The sequence below is a fragment of the Cervus elaphus genome, chromosome 25 (assembly GCF_910594005.1).
Source record: "Cervus elaphus chromosome 25, mCerEla1.1, whole genome shotgun sequence".
Taxonomy (NCBI): Eukaryota; Metazoa; Chordata; class Mammalia; order Artiodactyla; family Cervidae; genus Cervus; species Cervus elaphus.
Genome location: NC_057839.1, coordinates 37,199,796 through 37,216,153, shown reverse-complemented (window position 1 = coordinate 37,216,153; position 16,358 = coordinate 37,199,796). Strand labels below are relative to the sequence as shown.

The window sequence follows — 16,358 nt, the reverse complement described above, 5'->3', positions numbered from 1 at the left end:
TAACACACATTATGTTTAATACTGAGTAAGTGGGGGGTCACGTGGGGATGGGGGCTAGGTGACACTGACAGCCCTGAGCGGTCACACTCTCTGAACCAGAACTTGCTTCCAACACACACCTGCATGTGTGCTCAGTCATGTCTGACTCTTTGCAACCCTATGGACTGTAGTCTGCCAGGCTCCTCTGTCCATGGGATTTTCCACACACAGAACTCCACAAATGACCAGGAAACATCAATAAAGGAACACTTTATTACTAGTGTTCCTTCTGTGCATTAGCGTCTATGTCACACTGGAAGTGATGGTTGGGTGGCATCACCGACTCTATTGACATGAGTTTGAGTAAGCTCTGGGAGTTAGTGATGGATAGGGAAGCCTGGCATGCTGCAGGCAGTGGAGTCGCAAAGAGTTGGACATGACTGAATGACTGAACTGAACTGAACACTGAAAGTAACAACATAGAAGGAAAGAAAAAGATAGGGCAACACTTAGTTTCTTTTCGTCTGTCTTTTTCACTCATAAGTGAGACATGCTGGTGAGATGCACATGTATCAAGAAGTGAATTAAAGACAATCGAGCTAATTCTGTGCCGTGTTTCTAATGGTTCTGGTAGGAATGAAATGCATGCAAAAGAGGGCAGGAGGAGAAGGGGCAACAGAGGATGAGATGATTGGATGGCATCACTGACTCAATGGACGTGAGTTTGAGCAAATTCCAGGAGATAGTGAAGGACAGGAAGCCTGGCGTGCTGCAGTCCATGGGGTCACAAAGAGTCAGACATGACTGAGTGACTGAATAATAGCAACATGTGCATATATGACTTATGAAATATGAATTGTATAATTTCAGTGATTCCACATATGAATGAAAGATTACAGGCAAAATTCATACTAATGTTTTAACATTTTAATTTTTCTTTACTTAGAACAACATTAAATGGCAAACAAAATACATCATGTTAAGAGAGAGATTTCATAAGAAAGGAGAGAGCTTTATATTTTACTGCCTTCAGTAGCACTTTTACCCTGCGATTTGAACAATGGAGATTCCTCCATCTGTGTTTTGCCTTGGGGCCCACGAATGATACAGCCAGCCCTGCCTCTCCTTAACTCCTTTTACTATGCTTTGTGCTCAGCAGTTCAATGGTGTCTGACTCTTTGCAACCCCATGGACTGTAGCACCCCCCGCCCCGCTCCCCAGGCTCCTCTGTCCATAAGACTCTCCAGACAAGAATACTCGAGTGGTTTGCCATTCTGGTAAAGCTAAAAACTTGGTTTCCAGCCTCCCTTGCACCTCATGGTGACCATTTGACCACATTCTGACCAATGAGCCATAGTTGCAATCCACTAGAAAGCCTTGGGGAAAACTGAAATGCTTGGTATGAGGAGCAGATATTGACTGTACCACCTTTCCACTTCTGCTCTCCTTGAATGGTTAACATCCTACTCAAGAGCTACACAGCCATCTTGTGACCATTAAGGAACAAACTGAAGAGCAGAAAGCCAAAGCTACAAAAGTTGGAGTGAAAAGAGTCTGTATCCTTGAGGGTCTTGTTGATTTGCTGAGGCAGCATCAGCAGCCATCAATCTAGACTTTTATGGGAAAAAAAAAAAACAACCCTATTAATTTTAGCCACTATGAGCCTTTCTATTACTATTGTCTGTTGATTACCAGTGGACATGTGGGCCAGTAACTGCCTGCCTTGCCCAAGGTCTTTCATCAGAAAAAGGCAGTTCCTCCTGTTTTTAGCCTTCTTGTTTCCACCATCAAGACTCAGTGAACCAGGTTCACTGGCCAGTGAGGGAGACTAGAAGGCAAATGTCACACTGACCCTTCTTTCCCTTCCTCCTCCTTCTCTGCTAGCTCCTGTGCTCCAACACTCCTCTTAGCTGTCCTCAAACAACAGGTTCTGTGATGATCCATCAATGTAAGTAAGAACCTGGTGGAGGCAGCCTCAGACATACTCCAGAAACATCCCAAATCCAGCCTCAGCCCAGTTGGTTCACCCTGTAACTTTTGGAACAGCAATCATTTTCCTTTCTTACAAGTAAAGTAAGATAATAGGGACTGAAGTCAAGCATACACAAGAATACCCAGAAGAACTATGCAAAAAAGATCTTAATGACTCAGATAACCATGGTGGTGTGATCACTCATCTAGAGCCAGACATCCTGGAATGAGAAGACAAGTGGGCCTTGGAAAGCATCACTACAAACAAAGCTAGTGGAGGTGATGGAATTCCAGTCGAGCTATTTCAAATCCTAAAAGATGATGCTGTGAAAGTGCTGCACTTAATATGTCAGCAAATTTGGAAAACTCAGCAGTGGCCACAGGACTGGAAAAGGTCAGTTTTCATTCCAATCCCAAAGAAAGACAATGCCAAAGAATGCTCAAACTGCCGCATAATTGCACTCATCTCACATGCTAGTAAAGTAATGCTCAAAATTCTCCAAGCCAGGCTTCAACAGTACATGAACCGTGAACTTCCAGATGTTCAAGCTGGATTTAGAAAAGGCAGAGGAACCAGAGACCAAATTGCAAACATCTGCTGGATCAATGAAAAAGCAAGAGAGTTCCAGAAAAACATCTACTTCTACTTTATTGACTATGCCAAAGCCTTTGACTGTGTGGATCACAACAAACTGTGGAAAATTCTTCAAGAAATGGAAATACCAGAACACCTGACCTGCCTCCTGAGAAATCTGTATTCAGGTCAAGAGGCAACAGTTAGAACTGGACATGGAACAACAGACTGGCTCCAAATTGGGAAAGGAGTACGTCAAGGCTGTATATTGTCACTCTGCTTATTTAACTTATATGCAGAGTACATCATGAGAAATGCTGGACCGGAAGAAGCAGAAGCTGCAATCAAGATTGCCAGAAGAAATATCAATAACCTCAGATATGCAGATAACACCACCCTTATGGCAGAAAGTGAAGAAGAACTGAAGAGCCTCTTGATGAAAGCAAGAGAGGAGAGTGAAAAAGTTGGCTTAAAACTCAACATTCAGTAAACTAAGTTCATTGCATCTGGTCCCATCACTTCATGGCAAGTATGTGGGGAAGCAATGGAAACAGTGAGAGACTTTATTTTTTTGGACTCCAAAATCACTGCAGATGGTGACTGCAGCCATGAAATCAAAAGGCGCTTGCCCCTTGGAAGAAAAGCTATGACCAACCTAGACAACATATTAAAAAGCAGAGATATTACTTTGCCAACACAAGTCCATCTAGTCAAAGTTTTTCCAGTAGTCATGTATGGATGTGAGAGTTGGACTATATGGAAAGTTGAGCATGGAAAAATTGATGCTTTTGAACTGTGGTGTTGGAGAAGACTCTTGAGAGTCCCTTGGACAGGAAGGAGATCCAACCAGTCCATCCCAAAGGAAATCAGTCCTGAATATTTATTGGAAGGACTGATGCTGAAGCTGAAATTCCAATACTTTGGCCACCTGATGGGAAGAACTGATTCATTGGAAAAGACCCTGATGCTGGGAAAGATTGAAGGTGGGAGGAGAACTGGATGACAGAGGATGAGATAGTTGGATGGGATCACCGACTCAATGGACATGAGTTTGAGTAGGCTCCGGGAGTTGGTGATGGACAGGGAAGCCTTGCGTGCTGTAGTCCATGGGGTCACAAAGAGTCAAACATGACTGAGCGACTGAACTGAACTGAACTGAACTGAAGTCAAGCAAATAAAAATGAATTGACAGAAAACTCCACAGGGAAAACTCAGTCATGAAGACTTTCAGAGGTGAGTTTTTTTTTCCTTTTCTTTTCTAACCACATCATCTTTGGTCATGACAGGAGCCCAGTTTCCTTGCATCTGAGTGGCCACCACAGTTGTCTCCCTGGAGACTGGCACTTGTATGATCTTCAGCACATGGTAGAGGTCTAGTAAACTAAGCACATTCCAGAGAAGCAAGAGAGAATGAGGGGCTAAGTCCCTCATCGAGTGAGATGATGCAAGACTGAGCCTTGTTCATCAGCACTGCTGTAATTAGGACCCATTAAGAGGGCTGCTGCCACCACAGCCTGTGTGTGCCTACACTTGGCATAACAACTTAGAACATGAGACTTAGTTGTTTTTAACAGAAGGGAGTTTATTAAAACATAACATTTCCCAGCAATAATCTAGTGTTTTATTATTTAGCAATCTCCTCCAAAGGTTATAATAGCTTAAATATTTACCAAGGACTGTTGGGGAGCTCTTGTCTTTCATTAGGAGACTTTATATTGAACCTATTCCAGGAATACGGGTCAGAGTCCTCACTCATCAGTTTATTGCAGGGTCAACCAAATGCCTGAGTTAGCTCCATCCTCTATTCTTTCCCCTTCTTGCTGTCAGCACAGGAAAGACACAGAATCACACTCTGGTTCTTGAGACACAATGCTAATACTTTGATAGAGGAATTTGAAACCACTGATTGAAAAGATCTCCCTACATAGCTGAATAAGACCTCAATAGCCAGAGTGTGGTCACGTGACCACTTCTAGGTACAAGGGAGGCTGGGAGATCAAGCGTTCAGCTTTACCAACTTTTATAGTAAAGGTAGTTAAGAAACACAGTTTTACAGTAATATACCATGGAAACCACTCACTTGAAGAATTGAAGCAGATTTAGCCATTTTAAAGCACAGTGCCATTCTCAGATGAGCTGGAACAGTAATAGATCCCATCTCGCTGAATCACAGTGGCAAGAGAATGAAGTTATATTGTGTAAATGGTAAAGTACTTCACAAATGCAAGATTATTTTGAAAAAATTAATACCTTCTCTCTTTGTATCAGTTATGTGTGAGAGATTGGAAGGCACATTGGCTGTTAAAGTACAGCTTTTAGCTTAGATTTATGTGATGCTTCAATGAAACCCTCTTCCAAGGCTAACAGTTTTACCCTAAAAGCTGAATTCCCGGCTTACAGGTGTAAACACCACTGCTACTGTGCTGTGCTGTGCTTAGTCACTCCATCATGTCTGACTCTTTGCAGCCTCCAAGGACTGTAGCCCACCAGGCTCCTCTGTCCATGAGGATTCTCCAGACAAGAACACTAGAATGGGTTGCCATTCCCTCCTCCAGGGCATCTTCCCAACACAGGGATTGAATCCAAGTCTCCGGCATTGCAGGTGGATTCTTTACCATCTGAGCCACCAGGGAAACCCAAACTACTGGAGTGTGTAGATTATCCCTTTTCCAGGGCATCTTCCTGACCCAGGAATCAAACTGGGGTCTTTTCATTGCAGGCAGATTCTTTACCAACTGAGCCACCAGGGAAGCTACTGCTGCTACTAAGAGACTCTAAAGAGGTCTGTTTCCACTTCACAGGGACACTTCAGGAGGCACCTCCCTCTGCTTGGTTAACAGTAGTTCCTACTGCACTGAAGTGAATGTCATCCCCTTGTACACATGAGCAAGGGTTAACCTCTGGCAAGAGCTTGCTTAAGCCACATGGAAATATCACACAGGTTCAATGGGTTAGATACACTGCAGAGTATTTGGATACAACGTGTAATTTGTGCAACATATTCTTATCAGCAGCCTTTTCCAGCTCATCTGTGGTTTACTGGAAGCTGCTTAAGTGTGGAGTCTGTTTCTCTATATTCTACTCAGAAACAGATCAAATGTATCAGTTAAAAGGAAAGGTAAGACAGTACTATCAAATATCCCAGAACAGTAAATGCCAATCAATGACACTTATTCCGTCAAGTTCATCTGATTACCTGGAGATGTCAAGTTTAACACCAAGACTTCTACACTCAAGCAGTGTCTGCCTTGGGGTCATCTGTTATGTAGCTCTAGGTCTTGAAATGAATGAGAGCCTTGAATGTCTTTTTTTTTTTTTTAATAGGGGAGAGTGTTTAAGAGTGTCCTAGTGCTAAAGACATTTGAACATCAGCTTGCCCATCTCACTTAGAAACTTAGAAGCTCTTCTGAGTAGCTTACAGCAGCTTGAACCAGTCCACAGAGCTGTGTTTTGATGAAGTCAAACATCGCTGAATAAAGAACAGGGGAGGAAAGGGTAAGAGGCATGAACCAATAGTTCACTAATGAATGATTTTTATACTAGACATAACTGAGGTTGTTTTGGCATAGGTCTTATCCACTGGACTCCCGTTAAACTCCCGGGAAAGGAGAATGTATAGGTCTAAGAGAGGAAAATTGAGTCTTGAAAGGCATCAGATATTAATTTACTTGTGGTCCTATTTCACAGATTTCTACTTTTTTATTTTGGTGGCAATCCAGAATGTGTTATAATTAACATTTGCTCACCTTACACTAGTATATGTTATATCTTGACCCTATCACACCAACCCAAAGCAGGAGTCAAATGAACTGACGGTAACACATGAGATTCTGCCATTCCAGTTTATTGAAATGAGTAAATTTATAGCTTTCTTTGCATACAGAAAAGTGCACAAGAAAATAAGTATGTACAAAACAATTGTGTGGCTGGTCATCAGTTTCAAAAAATTTGTCTACCTTCAAAAATTCAAACTATCTAGAAATAATTGCCTCCAGTTTAGCACATTTAAGTATTTGGACATATAAAATATTTATTTCAAGTCTGTTGATAATGACTGAGTAGAAAGTCAGACATTGCCATACACGATCAGCTATTACCATTCAACATAAAGCCATAGGACTTTAGCTTGGACTATTTGGGGCTAATCAATAGAGGTTCATGAGGCCACCATCTTGTTTTGATCCTGAGTGGTCATCCTCTTCTTCCACCTAAAGATAACATTGTATGTGGTTGATTAACACCCACAAGAACCTGAGCACTAGGGGTCAAGAAATAACATTAGAAACCCAACATAAACAAAATAAAACAAAACTCACTATGGCAAGAACAAACCCTTCAGATCTGTGCCAACAATAGGACTGAAAATGAACTGGAAGGGTTTCCAAGATTGTGAGGAGAAAAACACTTCATACATTAAATTTTTAATGATAACACCAAATACTTGCTCTACAGATTCTCCCCCGCCCCCATTTATCTTCTGACTGTGAAACAGTGGCATCAAGAAAGCTTTCCAGTTACTTGATAAAGGTCTGGCATGACCCCAAATAAGCACCTAACATGATTGGCACAATCACATTTAGCTGTGATGTGCTTCTCTTAGGAATGTAGTCCTACATTGCTGAGTCGAGTTCAATTTTTCCTCAATGTGAACTGTTGTAGAACTTCAGCTCAAGAAGATAGCCTCTTATTCCATAGAAAGGATAAAGGTTGTGTGCATTTGCAACTCTAGTTACTGAGATTAGAGATTACTGAGAAGGTAGAGCATAGAGGCTTCAGACCTGTGAATCATTAGATTTTTTTGCCCCATAAAACTCTATTGTTTATGAAAGAGAAAAGCCCAGGAGCAAAAATGAATGAAGAGAATTGGAGGGAAAAGAAGAGGAGAGATGAAAAATGATTTTTCCCTCCTTTGCAATAGCTAGCAAGAGATAAGAGAAAGGACAATCTCACCCTTGAGAGAAAAAGCATCTTCAGAAAGAAAAGTTGTATCTTTAAAAACTTTCTTAGGTGTGTCAGACTCCAAGGAGATTCTCCTAAGGAGAAATTGAACTTGCTTCCATTTTACTTTAAAAATGCTCTGTAAGTGATGGTCTGAAGCAAGATTTAAGAAGGTGCCTTGTTCTACAATTTTTAGGTTTAATGCTCTGAAACAGAACCCCCAAACACTATGAACAGTAGGGATTTCAAAATTTATTCAAAACAGTATGATCTGAGGGGTTGTGGTGGCTCCATCGCCCAACCAGAGGGTACATGGGTCACATGGGTTCCAGAAGGTTCTAGGGTCACAATAGACAAGGGTCCAAATAGGAAAACTACTTCGCTTACATTCAGCTAGTGAGTTTAGGTTCTTAATTTATTTAAAGCCATAGATTCAGTTTAGTGAAACAGAAAGTAGAAGGTATTCTACAAGTGGGAGAGGCAGCAAGAAATAAGGCAACTGATAATATGTCAAAGCTAGAACAAGGGCAAAGGTCAGGACTTGTCTGCCAATTAGCTTTGTCCTTGACTACCAAGGCCAACCTCTTTGTTTCTCTGGACAGTCAGCATGCCAAGTTCCTAGAGAAGTATGGAGAAGAAAAAAACCCATGGTTAGAATTTTGGGGTGGAAAATTTAATGTGTTAAACATTAAGTCATTATTTATGTTAATGGTAGTATCTCCTAGGACTGATTCAAGAGGATAAAACAACTGATATAGAATCTGTAATAAAGTGATTAGCACAAGTGCTCAATAATGTTACCCATTTTGTCCTGTGGTAGTTCTCCTATTCACTCCTCCATCTACCATTTAGCAGGTTAACTAGAATTACCCTTTCTTCATGACCTAAAGAAGGAAGGGCTTCCAGAGAGAACTCTAGTCAATTCAATTAGGCGCAAACAATCCTCCTAGACTTTTAGTACACATTATTCCTTTTGATTGGTTCATGGGTGCCTCCCCGGGAGAGGAAGCAAGAGTGAGTCCCTGTTAAGATTCAATATATCATACCATTTTATTAACATTGCAACTCATCTGGATGCTTGCTAAAATAAAGCTTTTCCTCAGCACCAAGGGGGATTCCTCAGGGCTAGGGCTCAGGAATTTGCCTTTTCAATAATCTTACTCTGCAGCCTATTTTATGGAAAAGCATTTTCAGAAAGACTGTAATTATAGAATTGGAGTGAGGAGGGGGGCTAATCCAAATTGCAAATAAACTCAAATCTCATTGTTAGTATCAGACTTAAGATATGTATCTATTTAAGATAATTAAGTTCTACATGGGTTGAGAGAGAGTTTGGGTCAAGAGACAGTTTGGTAGTCCCACATGGATGGGGGCCAGGGGGCAAAACTGGGAAAAAAAATGGGTTTGGGTTCTTTTCATTCTTCCTGTTTTTCTCCTCTTCCAGCTATCCCCTACTTCCTCTAAAATGCAGATAAGCCTCTTCTCCTTCAAAAACTGCAGTCTTTTAAGATCAGATAAAGTTGCTTCCACTAACTGGTGAGAAAGAAACATACTCCCATCTTCACTCCCAGATCTCAATCTAAGGTAGTGGTGGTTCAGTCGCTAAGCCGAGTTCGACTCTTGCGACCCCATGGACTGTAGCTGGCCAGGCTCCTCTGTCCATGAGATTCTCCAGGCAAGAACAGTGGGGTGCATTGCCATTTCCTTCTCCAACTCTAAGCTGGAAACACACAATAACTGACTGAGGATAAAACCCACCAGTGGACTCATCTGAACTTGCCTTTCAAGGGGTTACTGGAAGCTGTCACCATTTTGAGATTTAATACCACCAGACGATTTCAGACCAATTTTGAGGTCTCCCCGACAAAGAAATGCATATTGAATTGGATGGCAAAAGTGTAATCATGATTTGTTTGGCTGACCTCTTTGGTGGTATCAGAAGGCCTTCAGAATTTGAAGCTTCTATAGAAAACTGAGTAGTTACTAGGAAACTTTGCAATCACTTCAATAAGAAGATCAAAAATCTAGAAGGCTGTTATGTGTTTATGGAGTTTTACTTCTATACAGAAGTGAAATATTAAAAACACAGGCCAGAAACCTATATCCATGAGTATATTACTATTTTTTATATGTATAAGAACTCTATTCATAAATGCTCAGCTTAGTCATTATCGAATTAGTTAAGCATAGTGTTCCATATCTTTTACTTCTCCATTTCAGAAGAATTTTTTCTTTCCAATTCTAAAATTAAAATTTCACTGTTATTCTCTGTGCCACCCTTTCTTACAAAGCCTAAGCTTAGCAGGATCTTCTACTTACAGAAGTTAGGCAAAAGGATTTCCAAATGGATCTCTATATATATCGGATGATGTGGGTTGAAGAGAAGCCATCTATGGAAACAAAACCACCTAGTCAATAACTATAATTACAATGATAAGAAAATACCTATCATTAAGACTTCTCGGATTCCTTTAAAAATCACTTAGGTCACAGACTAATCAGATATTGTATGGGTCTACAATGATTTGTGTTTTTCTGCTTGTGATTGATATATATTTAATATTTACATCAAAAGCAAGATTCAGAATTATGTTTGCTCCCCCAAAATGCAAAATATTATTTTTATGAGCTATGTCATTTTGCGTTAGGAAATTAAACATTTGAAAGATTTTTAAAGCATAGTGTTTTGGCTCAATTTTCTTTCAAAGTGCTTTCCCAAGCTAGATTAAGTGAGAGACAAAGGACTTTTCTATATGATATTTACTTCTCAAATTCAAGAGAGTAGTTCCTGTAAAAATAATCTTTCCCCAGTTTGAGTTGAGGTTTACACTGCAGTGGTTCTCAGTGATAAATCTTATTCAAATGTCCTTTACCATCAAAGATACAAGCAAGGTTAATTCAGGGGGTGATAACTCTACGTGGTGTGTACTTTGGAATATCAGCTTCTAATAGTTGGTACTTACAGAGGCTGGTGATGAGTGGAAAGAATCTTTAGAGATACAAGCAAGGTTAATTCAGGGGGTGATAACTCTACGTGGTGTGTACTTTGGAATATCAGCTTCTAATAGTTGGTACTTACAGAGGCTGGTGATGAGTGGAAAGAATCTTTAGAGAAGGGGTTCTCAAATGCATTGTCAGCAGATTTGGTAACTGGCGGGGCACTGTGTCGGGGAGCTGGCTTTGGTAGTTCTAGAAGGTGAAAAAGTAGTCAGTAAATAAGCTTTCCTCCAATGCAAGCACAAATCCTCCAGTCAGGCTTATCTTAGAAATTAAGTTTCATATTTTTGAAACTGACATTGACCAAACAAAAATTATCACACCAAATACCAGGACTCACAGTGATGATTACAAGCAAATTCATCCCTTCTTGGAAGAGGAAACCAGGCATATTCACTAGAGGCGGAAGAGATTCAGAATTCCCTCACTTAAAAGCACGTACATGGCAAACCTTCATTAAGCCTGGAGGCCAACACAGAAATAAAGGCTTCTAGAGATTCAATTACCTGATGGATTAACTAGCCAATAAAAGTACAACTAGCATTCAAATACTGGTTGCATTTCAAAGCTCTTTCTTTTTACCACGTCTTTTAACTACCCATTAGATGGGTAGTATGATCCATACATACCTACTCATGAAAAAAATGAGCCCTACATACCTACCTACAGTCCTCCGGGTGCCATAACCCATTGAATTTCAATAGCTCTCGGCAGCCCTTTTAAGAATTGTCACAAGAGGGCAGCACTGGGCCAGTCCTTAGAAATAGCTAACTAAGGTAACCTGTTAACTCCATAAGGCAAGTGGTTACGTTGTCTCCATAACCCCCGATAGATGAAAAAAGCAAGAGTAGGGGTCTGGAGGGGGTTCTGAGAGACTCTCTGGACTCATACGACTGAAGTCCTTGTGGGTGCAGTTGACAGAGAAATAGGTAGCTTACCATTGATCTTTCTCAATAGTTGATTAGCATCCAGATCATCATGGTCTGCATTCTCCTGAGGAATGCCAACTTTGCTGTTGAAATAATTGGAGAAGGCACTCGAGGTCCCAGAGGAGTTCTGTTCTCCCTTCCTTGCTGGCACAGTAGGTGGCTGCCGCAGTTGGAAGTCCTTAAACATTTCTTTCACTTCCTTGACTTCTCTGTCCCCAAGAGGGTCCAAGGCAATGAAGGCATCACTGGGGACATCCTTTGGAGGGCCAGTTCTGGGAGGTGGTTGAGGAGGAGTGACCAGGAGAGAGGAGAGCATAGAAGGGGTCTGGGTGGACACAGCAGGAGCTGGAAAAACATTGCCCTGAAAAGGATTCCCCAGAGGGCTGTTTGCTGACCATGTGTTGGGTGTTATGGATGCCGATGTGCCCCACGCTACAGGGGGTGGAGAGGAAACTGAGACTGCGAAAGAGGAAGGCTGGTTCCAACCCGGAACACTTGGGCTTGTGGTGAAGACGATTGGCTGACTGAATCCTGAAGGCTGACCAGCCATCATGGCGCCCGGGACCATTGACGGGGACTGACTGAAGACTAAAGGTGCTGGGCTCCATGGCCCTGCCTGGGCAGATAGAACTGGCACGCCACCTGAAGGAAGGAAGCGGGATAAGGGACTTGAATCAGAAGACCAGCTTGAAGAGGATTCTTGAGTTCCAGAAAGTCAGCTCTCTGGACAGCATTTATAGAGAACATCTACATGCCAACCTTTATTAAGCCTTGAGGCTGACATGGTTCTTATTAGATTAAAGCACTCTAAAGATGAATTGGGCTTCCCTGGTGGCTCAGATGGTGAAGAACCTGCCTGCAATGCAGGAGACCCAGGTTCGATCCCTGGGTCAGGAAGATGCCCTGGAGAAGGGAATGGCTACCTACTCCAGTATTTTTGCCTGGAGAATTCCAGGAACAGAAGAGCCTGGTGGGCTACAGTCCAGGGGTGGCAAAGTGTCAGACTCGACTGAGCAACTAACACTTTCACTTTCTTTTCAAAGATGAATTAGCTGTAGCACATATTCACATGTTTGTTGCACTTCGAAGCCCTTTTTTTCTACCACACGTTTTTAAACTTGACTCATTAGATAGGTAATACAGTCCACAAGTACCAAGTCATAAAAGAAAATGAGCCCTTTTCATACATTCATTGATGTAGTTCTAATAGCTAGAACAGAACCTGTCAGTGGTACGAATCTACATGTGGAGTAAATACATTGACATATATAAGCCATGCTTATTATGAAGTAGTTAATTAAGATAATCCATTGGATACTCGAGTCATTGATGTAATCTTTTCATTTGGCAAATGGCTCAGGTCTGGAGTCTTATGGAGACTAGCTATTAGGCATATACGTTAGGCTTTAACATGCTTACATCCTGAAGAAACCATTTCAAAGTTTCTTTTCTTTTAAATGTTGCCAAGGTTGACACAGCTATATAAAAGGATGGTAAAATTTGGTTTATGCCAAGATAGTTTTAGACTTTTACATACAAAAATGGAGGAAAGGCTGGTTACCCTAGGAGAGCTGTTTCAAATAAAAGTGCTTCCTGCCATGTGTCACTCACTAAACTCTGAAGAGGGAGAGGAGATAATGTGAAGGAAAAACAAAGACAAAACAAAGACAAAAACCCTAAACAAACAAACAAGAAACAAAAACACTTGCAATGTGAGTAACTACCCCTGTCTAGGCATCTGCTCTTTGTGGGGAAATGACTCTATAACTGGACCCCTGCCATTGTTAATCTGTAATTAATTAAATCACTAAAATCTAGGTCTCTTCAATGCTCGCCCTCCTCTTCTTGAGAAGCTCATTCCCGACATCTTGTTCTAAAATGTAGGACATTTTCTCTTTTGTGACCTCCCAAGTGTATTAATAATCCAGTTAAACTGTCACCACTAACAGAAAACCTAAATTCAGCCTCATACCACTACACAAACGATGCTCTGCTCTCAAAAACCTACTTGCTTTGGACTTTGGAGCAGAGCAGTTCTTTAGTTATGAATGCTTTCTAACCAAAGAAGGAAAAGGCCTTCAGACTTGGGTTAGGAATGTTTTTGTTTCCAGAGTGAGAGATATTTTGAAATGGTGTTCAGGGGATGATAGAGCAAGATATTCTATCTCGAATTTTCTCAGGATTGGAGCTTGGTGTTACTTGATTCAGCTTTGTCGTCACAGACCCCCTCCATCTGACCATGAACACACAGGGTGTGCTCATGAAGAGTGAGTGGCTTTCAGTGGTGGCTCATCTTATTAAATTAATATGCTTTCTTTTGAGGTGAAGAAATTGGGTAGAAGAATATTAATTATTAAAATTAGGAAGGTCACAGTCTGCGATAGAGACCAAAACTCAGGCATACCACTGATTCTAGTCCCTACCCTCCTGTTCTGTCTCCTTGACATCAAGGAACAGAACTACATTTTTTATTGGAATGTTAATTAAAATGCTTATTTATTATTCTTGGCCACACTGTGTGGCATGCAGGATCTTAGTTCTCCAAGCAGGGATCAAACCTGTGCCCTTGCATTGGGAGCACAGAGTCTTAACCATTAGACTGCCAGGGAAGTCCCTCAAATACTTATTTACATGTACACAGAAATTAGACTTCATTTACACCAAAGAATATGCACACAGGCAGACCTTGGAGATATTTCAAGCTTGTTTCCAGACTGTCATAAAAGGGAATATGACAATAAAGTGAGTCAAGCAAGCTTTTTGGTTTTCCAGTGCATATAAAAGTTATGCTTATATTATACCATATTCTAGTAAATATGCAGTAGTATTATGGCTAAAAAAACAAAGTACAAACCTTAACTTTAAAATAATTTATTGTTAAAAATGTCAACCATCATCTGAGCCTTCAGCAAGTCATTCTCTTGGCAATAGTAACATCAAAGATCATCAATCACAGATCACCATATCCATTTAAGAATAAAATGTTTGGAATACTGCAGAAATTACCAAAATGTGACAAAGAGACAAGAACTGAGCAAATGCTGTTGGAAAAATGGTGCTGATACCCTTGCTTCACTCATAGGTGCCACAAACCACCAATTTGTAAAAAAAAAAAAAAAAAAATCACTGTCTCCAAAGTGCAATAAAATGAAGTGTAATAAAACAAGGTATGCCTGCATTCCTTTCACAACCAATCAAGGGAACAGTTCTCTTAGATTCGATACTACAGGCTTCTCAAAGTAGGTTGAGTTTGAACAAAGTTATTGCCATCATTTAAAAAAAATAATTTAAACTTTATTAACTGAAGCCAGAGTCACTCACTAATAATTTACTCCAATTGGATGTACAAATTGGGTAAAACTGTACCATCTTTCAGCTTGGATGACTTGCCTTCCCTTAGGAAAATGTGTAGCTTTAGTCACAGACAGTATTAGTGGGAGTGGTGATAAAGGAGAAAAACATAGTAATATTTGCCAGGAATTAAAGACTTTCCCTGGTGGCTCAGACAATAAAGAATCTGCCTGCAATGTAGAAGGTCTGGGTGGGGAAGAACCCCTGGAGAAGGGAATGGCAACCTACTCCAGTATTCTTGCCTAAAGAATTCTATGGACAGAGGAGCATGGCAAGCTGCAGTCCATGGGGTCACAAAGGGCTGGACACAACTGAGCAACTAACACTTTCACTTTCTTTCTTTCAAAGACTTTCCCAGTGTATACTTAGGCCAGCCTTCATTCCTGTCTACCAAAGCCCACGCATTGTGTTTCCAAGATATTTAAGGCCCTGCTGGAGAAAGCATGGAAAAAGAAAGTGTGGGTATAAAAAGTTAATTTTATTAACTTCCTGATGCTATATTAAAACACAGGGCAGCTAGTCAAAGCTTTCTACAATACTCTTTCCCCACCCCCAGTTCTCCAGAGGAGATGGTCCCCCAGCTGGGTCCAGTGGAAGCCAGACCTACAACCTTCCATGGCTTGGCTGAGGATCCCTGCGAGTGGACAGGGGCTATACTGTAGGGCTCAGTTTGAGTCCCAGGTCCAAACTTAGAAGAATCATCAGTATTCGGCAGTTGTATACCCCAGGGCCTCAACAGGGGCACCCAGCCAAAAAGCTTTACTTCATCTGCATAAATTAACTGTTATAGGGTCCAGCTGTATTTTCAGGCTGATTTGTTAAATATTGGCTGTGAAAATTCTTCAGGGCCTTGATATCAGACTACAAAGCTCTGTGATGTGATCTTGGCACAGCACTGCATGCCAGCTCTCTACCCCTCTACAGGGAAAGCACCAACCAGCTCCCCTCAGGGGTGTATGAGAAAGGGCTGCAGAAACGGGAAGACCCCAAGAAATCTGAGGTGCCTGGAGAGTCTCCTGATGGCGTAAATGCCAAGCAGGGACCTGAAATGAGCTGGCTTTCACACCTGCAGGGCCTGCAGCCACTCAGCAGTTGGGAACCAACTCCCTCTTGCCACCACACTTCCAGATATGATTGAACTGATGTAGTATGACAGAACCAAAATATTTTCCTTTGCAGGAAAACAGCAGGAAGAAAGAGTCCTGATGATGGACTCTGCAGGAGGCAGAGAAAGCCAAGATCCCTGGTCAACTTTTATAAAATAGGGAAGAGAGGCCCCTTCATTTATAGCCCCCCTCCCTTAGCTCTTTCGTGAGACAGAGTCTATCTGGGGCTTGTGGAAGTGCCAAGAAGTAGGAAAACAAACAGAATCCCCAGTAGGGCGGCAAAAACCATTGTCAGAGTTTCTGAAGAACTGTTCCATGGAGGCAGGAAAGAACGGGAGGTGGTGGGCAAAAAGGAGCAGGACCAGCTCTCAGCCATGTGGCCTTTCCCAGAGTCCTGCCACAGAGGGGCTCAGTGGTCCACATGAGCTAATGACATGGTTTTGAATGCTGCTGGTTTTGACAGCAGCAGCATGTCTTAGGTATCTGATAAAATTCCATCTCTTCCATTATTTC

At 41.5% G+C, this 16,358-nt stretch overlaps 1 protein-coding gene across 5 annotated transcripts in view; it reads right to left on the bottom strand.

Annotated features, from left to right (window-relative positions):
- Positions 1-6,352: 6,352 nt before the first annotated feature.
- The window catches only part of DAB2 (DAB adaptor protein 2), a 192,501-nt gene continuing 182,495 nt past the window's right edge, over positions 6,353-16,358 (bottom strand). For all 5 annotated transcript variants that reach the window (XM_043887174.1, XM_043887171.1, XM_043887173.1 and 2 more), the window contains 4 exons: positions 11,398-12,030; positions 10,542-10,651; positions 9,782-9,852; positions 6,353-8,080 (listed from right to left, as the gene is read on the bottom strand). In XM_043887174.1, the coding sequence (XP_043743109.1) occupies positions 9,787-9,852; positions 10,542-10,651; positions 11,398-12,030 (809 nt within the window). In that variant the 3' untranslated portion in view covers positions 6,353-8,080; positions 9,782-9,786. The remainder of the gene's footprint in view (positions 8,081-9,781; positions 9,853-10,541; positions 10,652-11,397; positions 12,031-16,358) is intronic.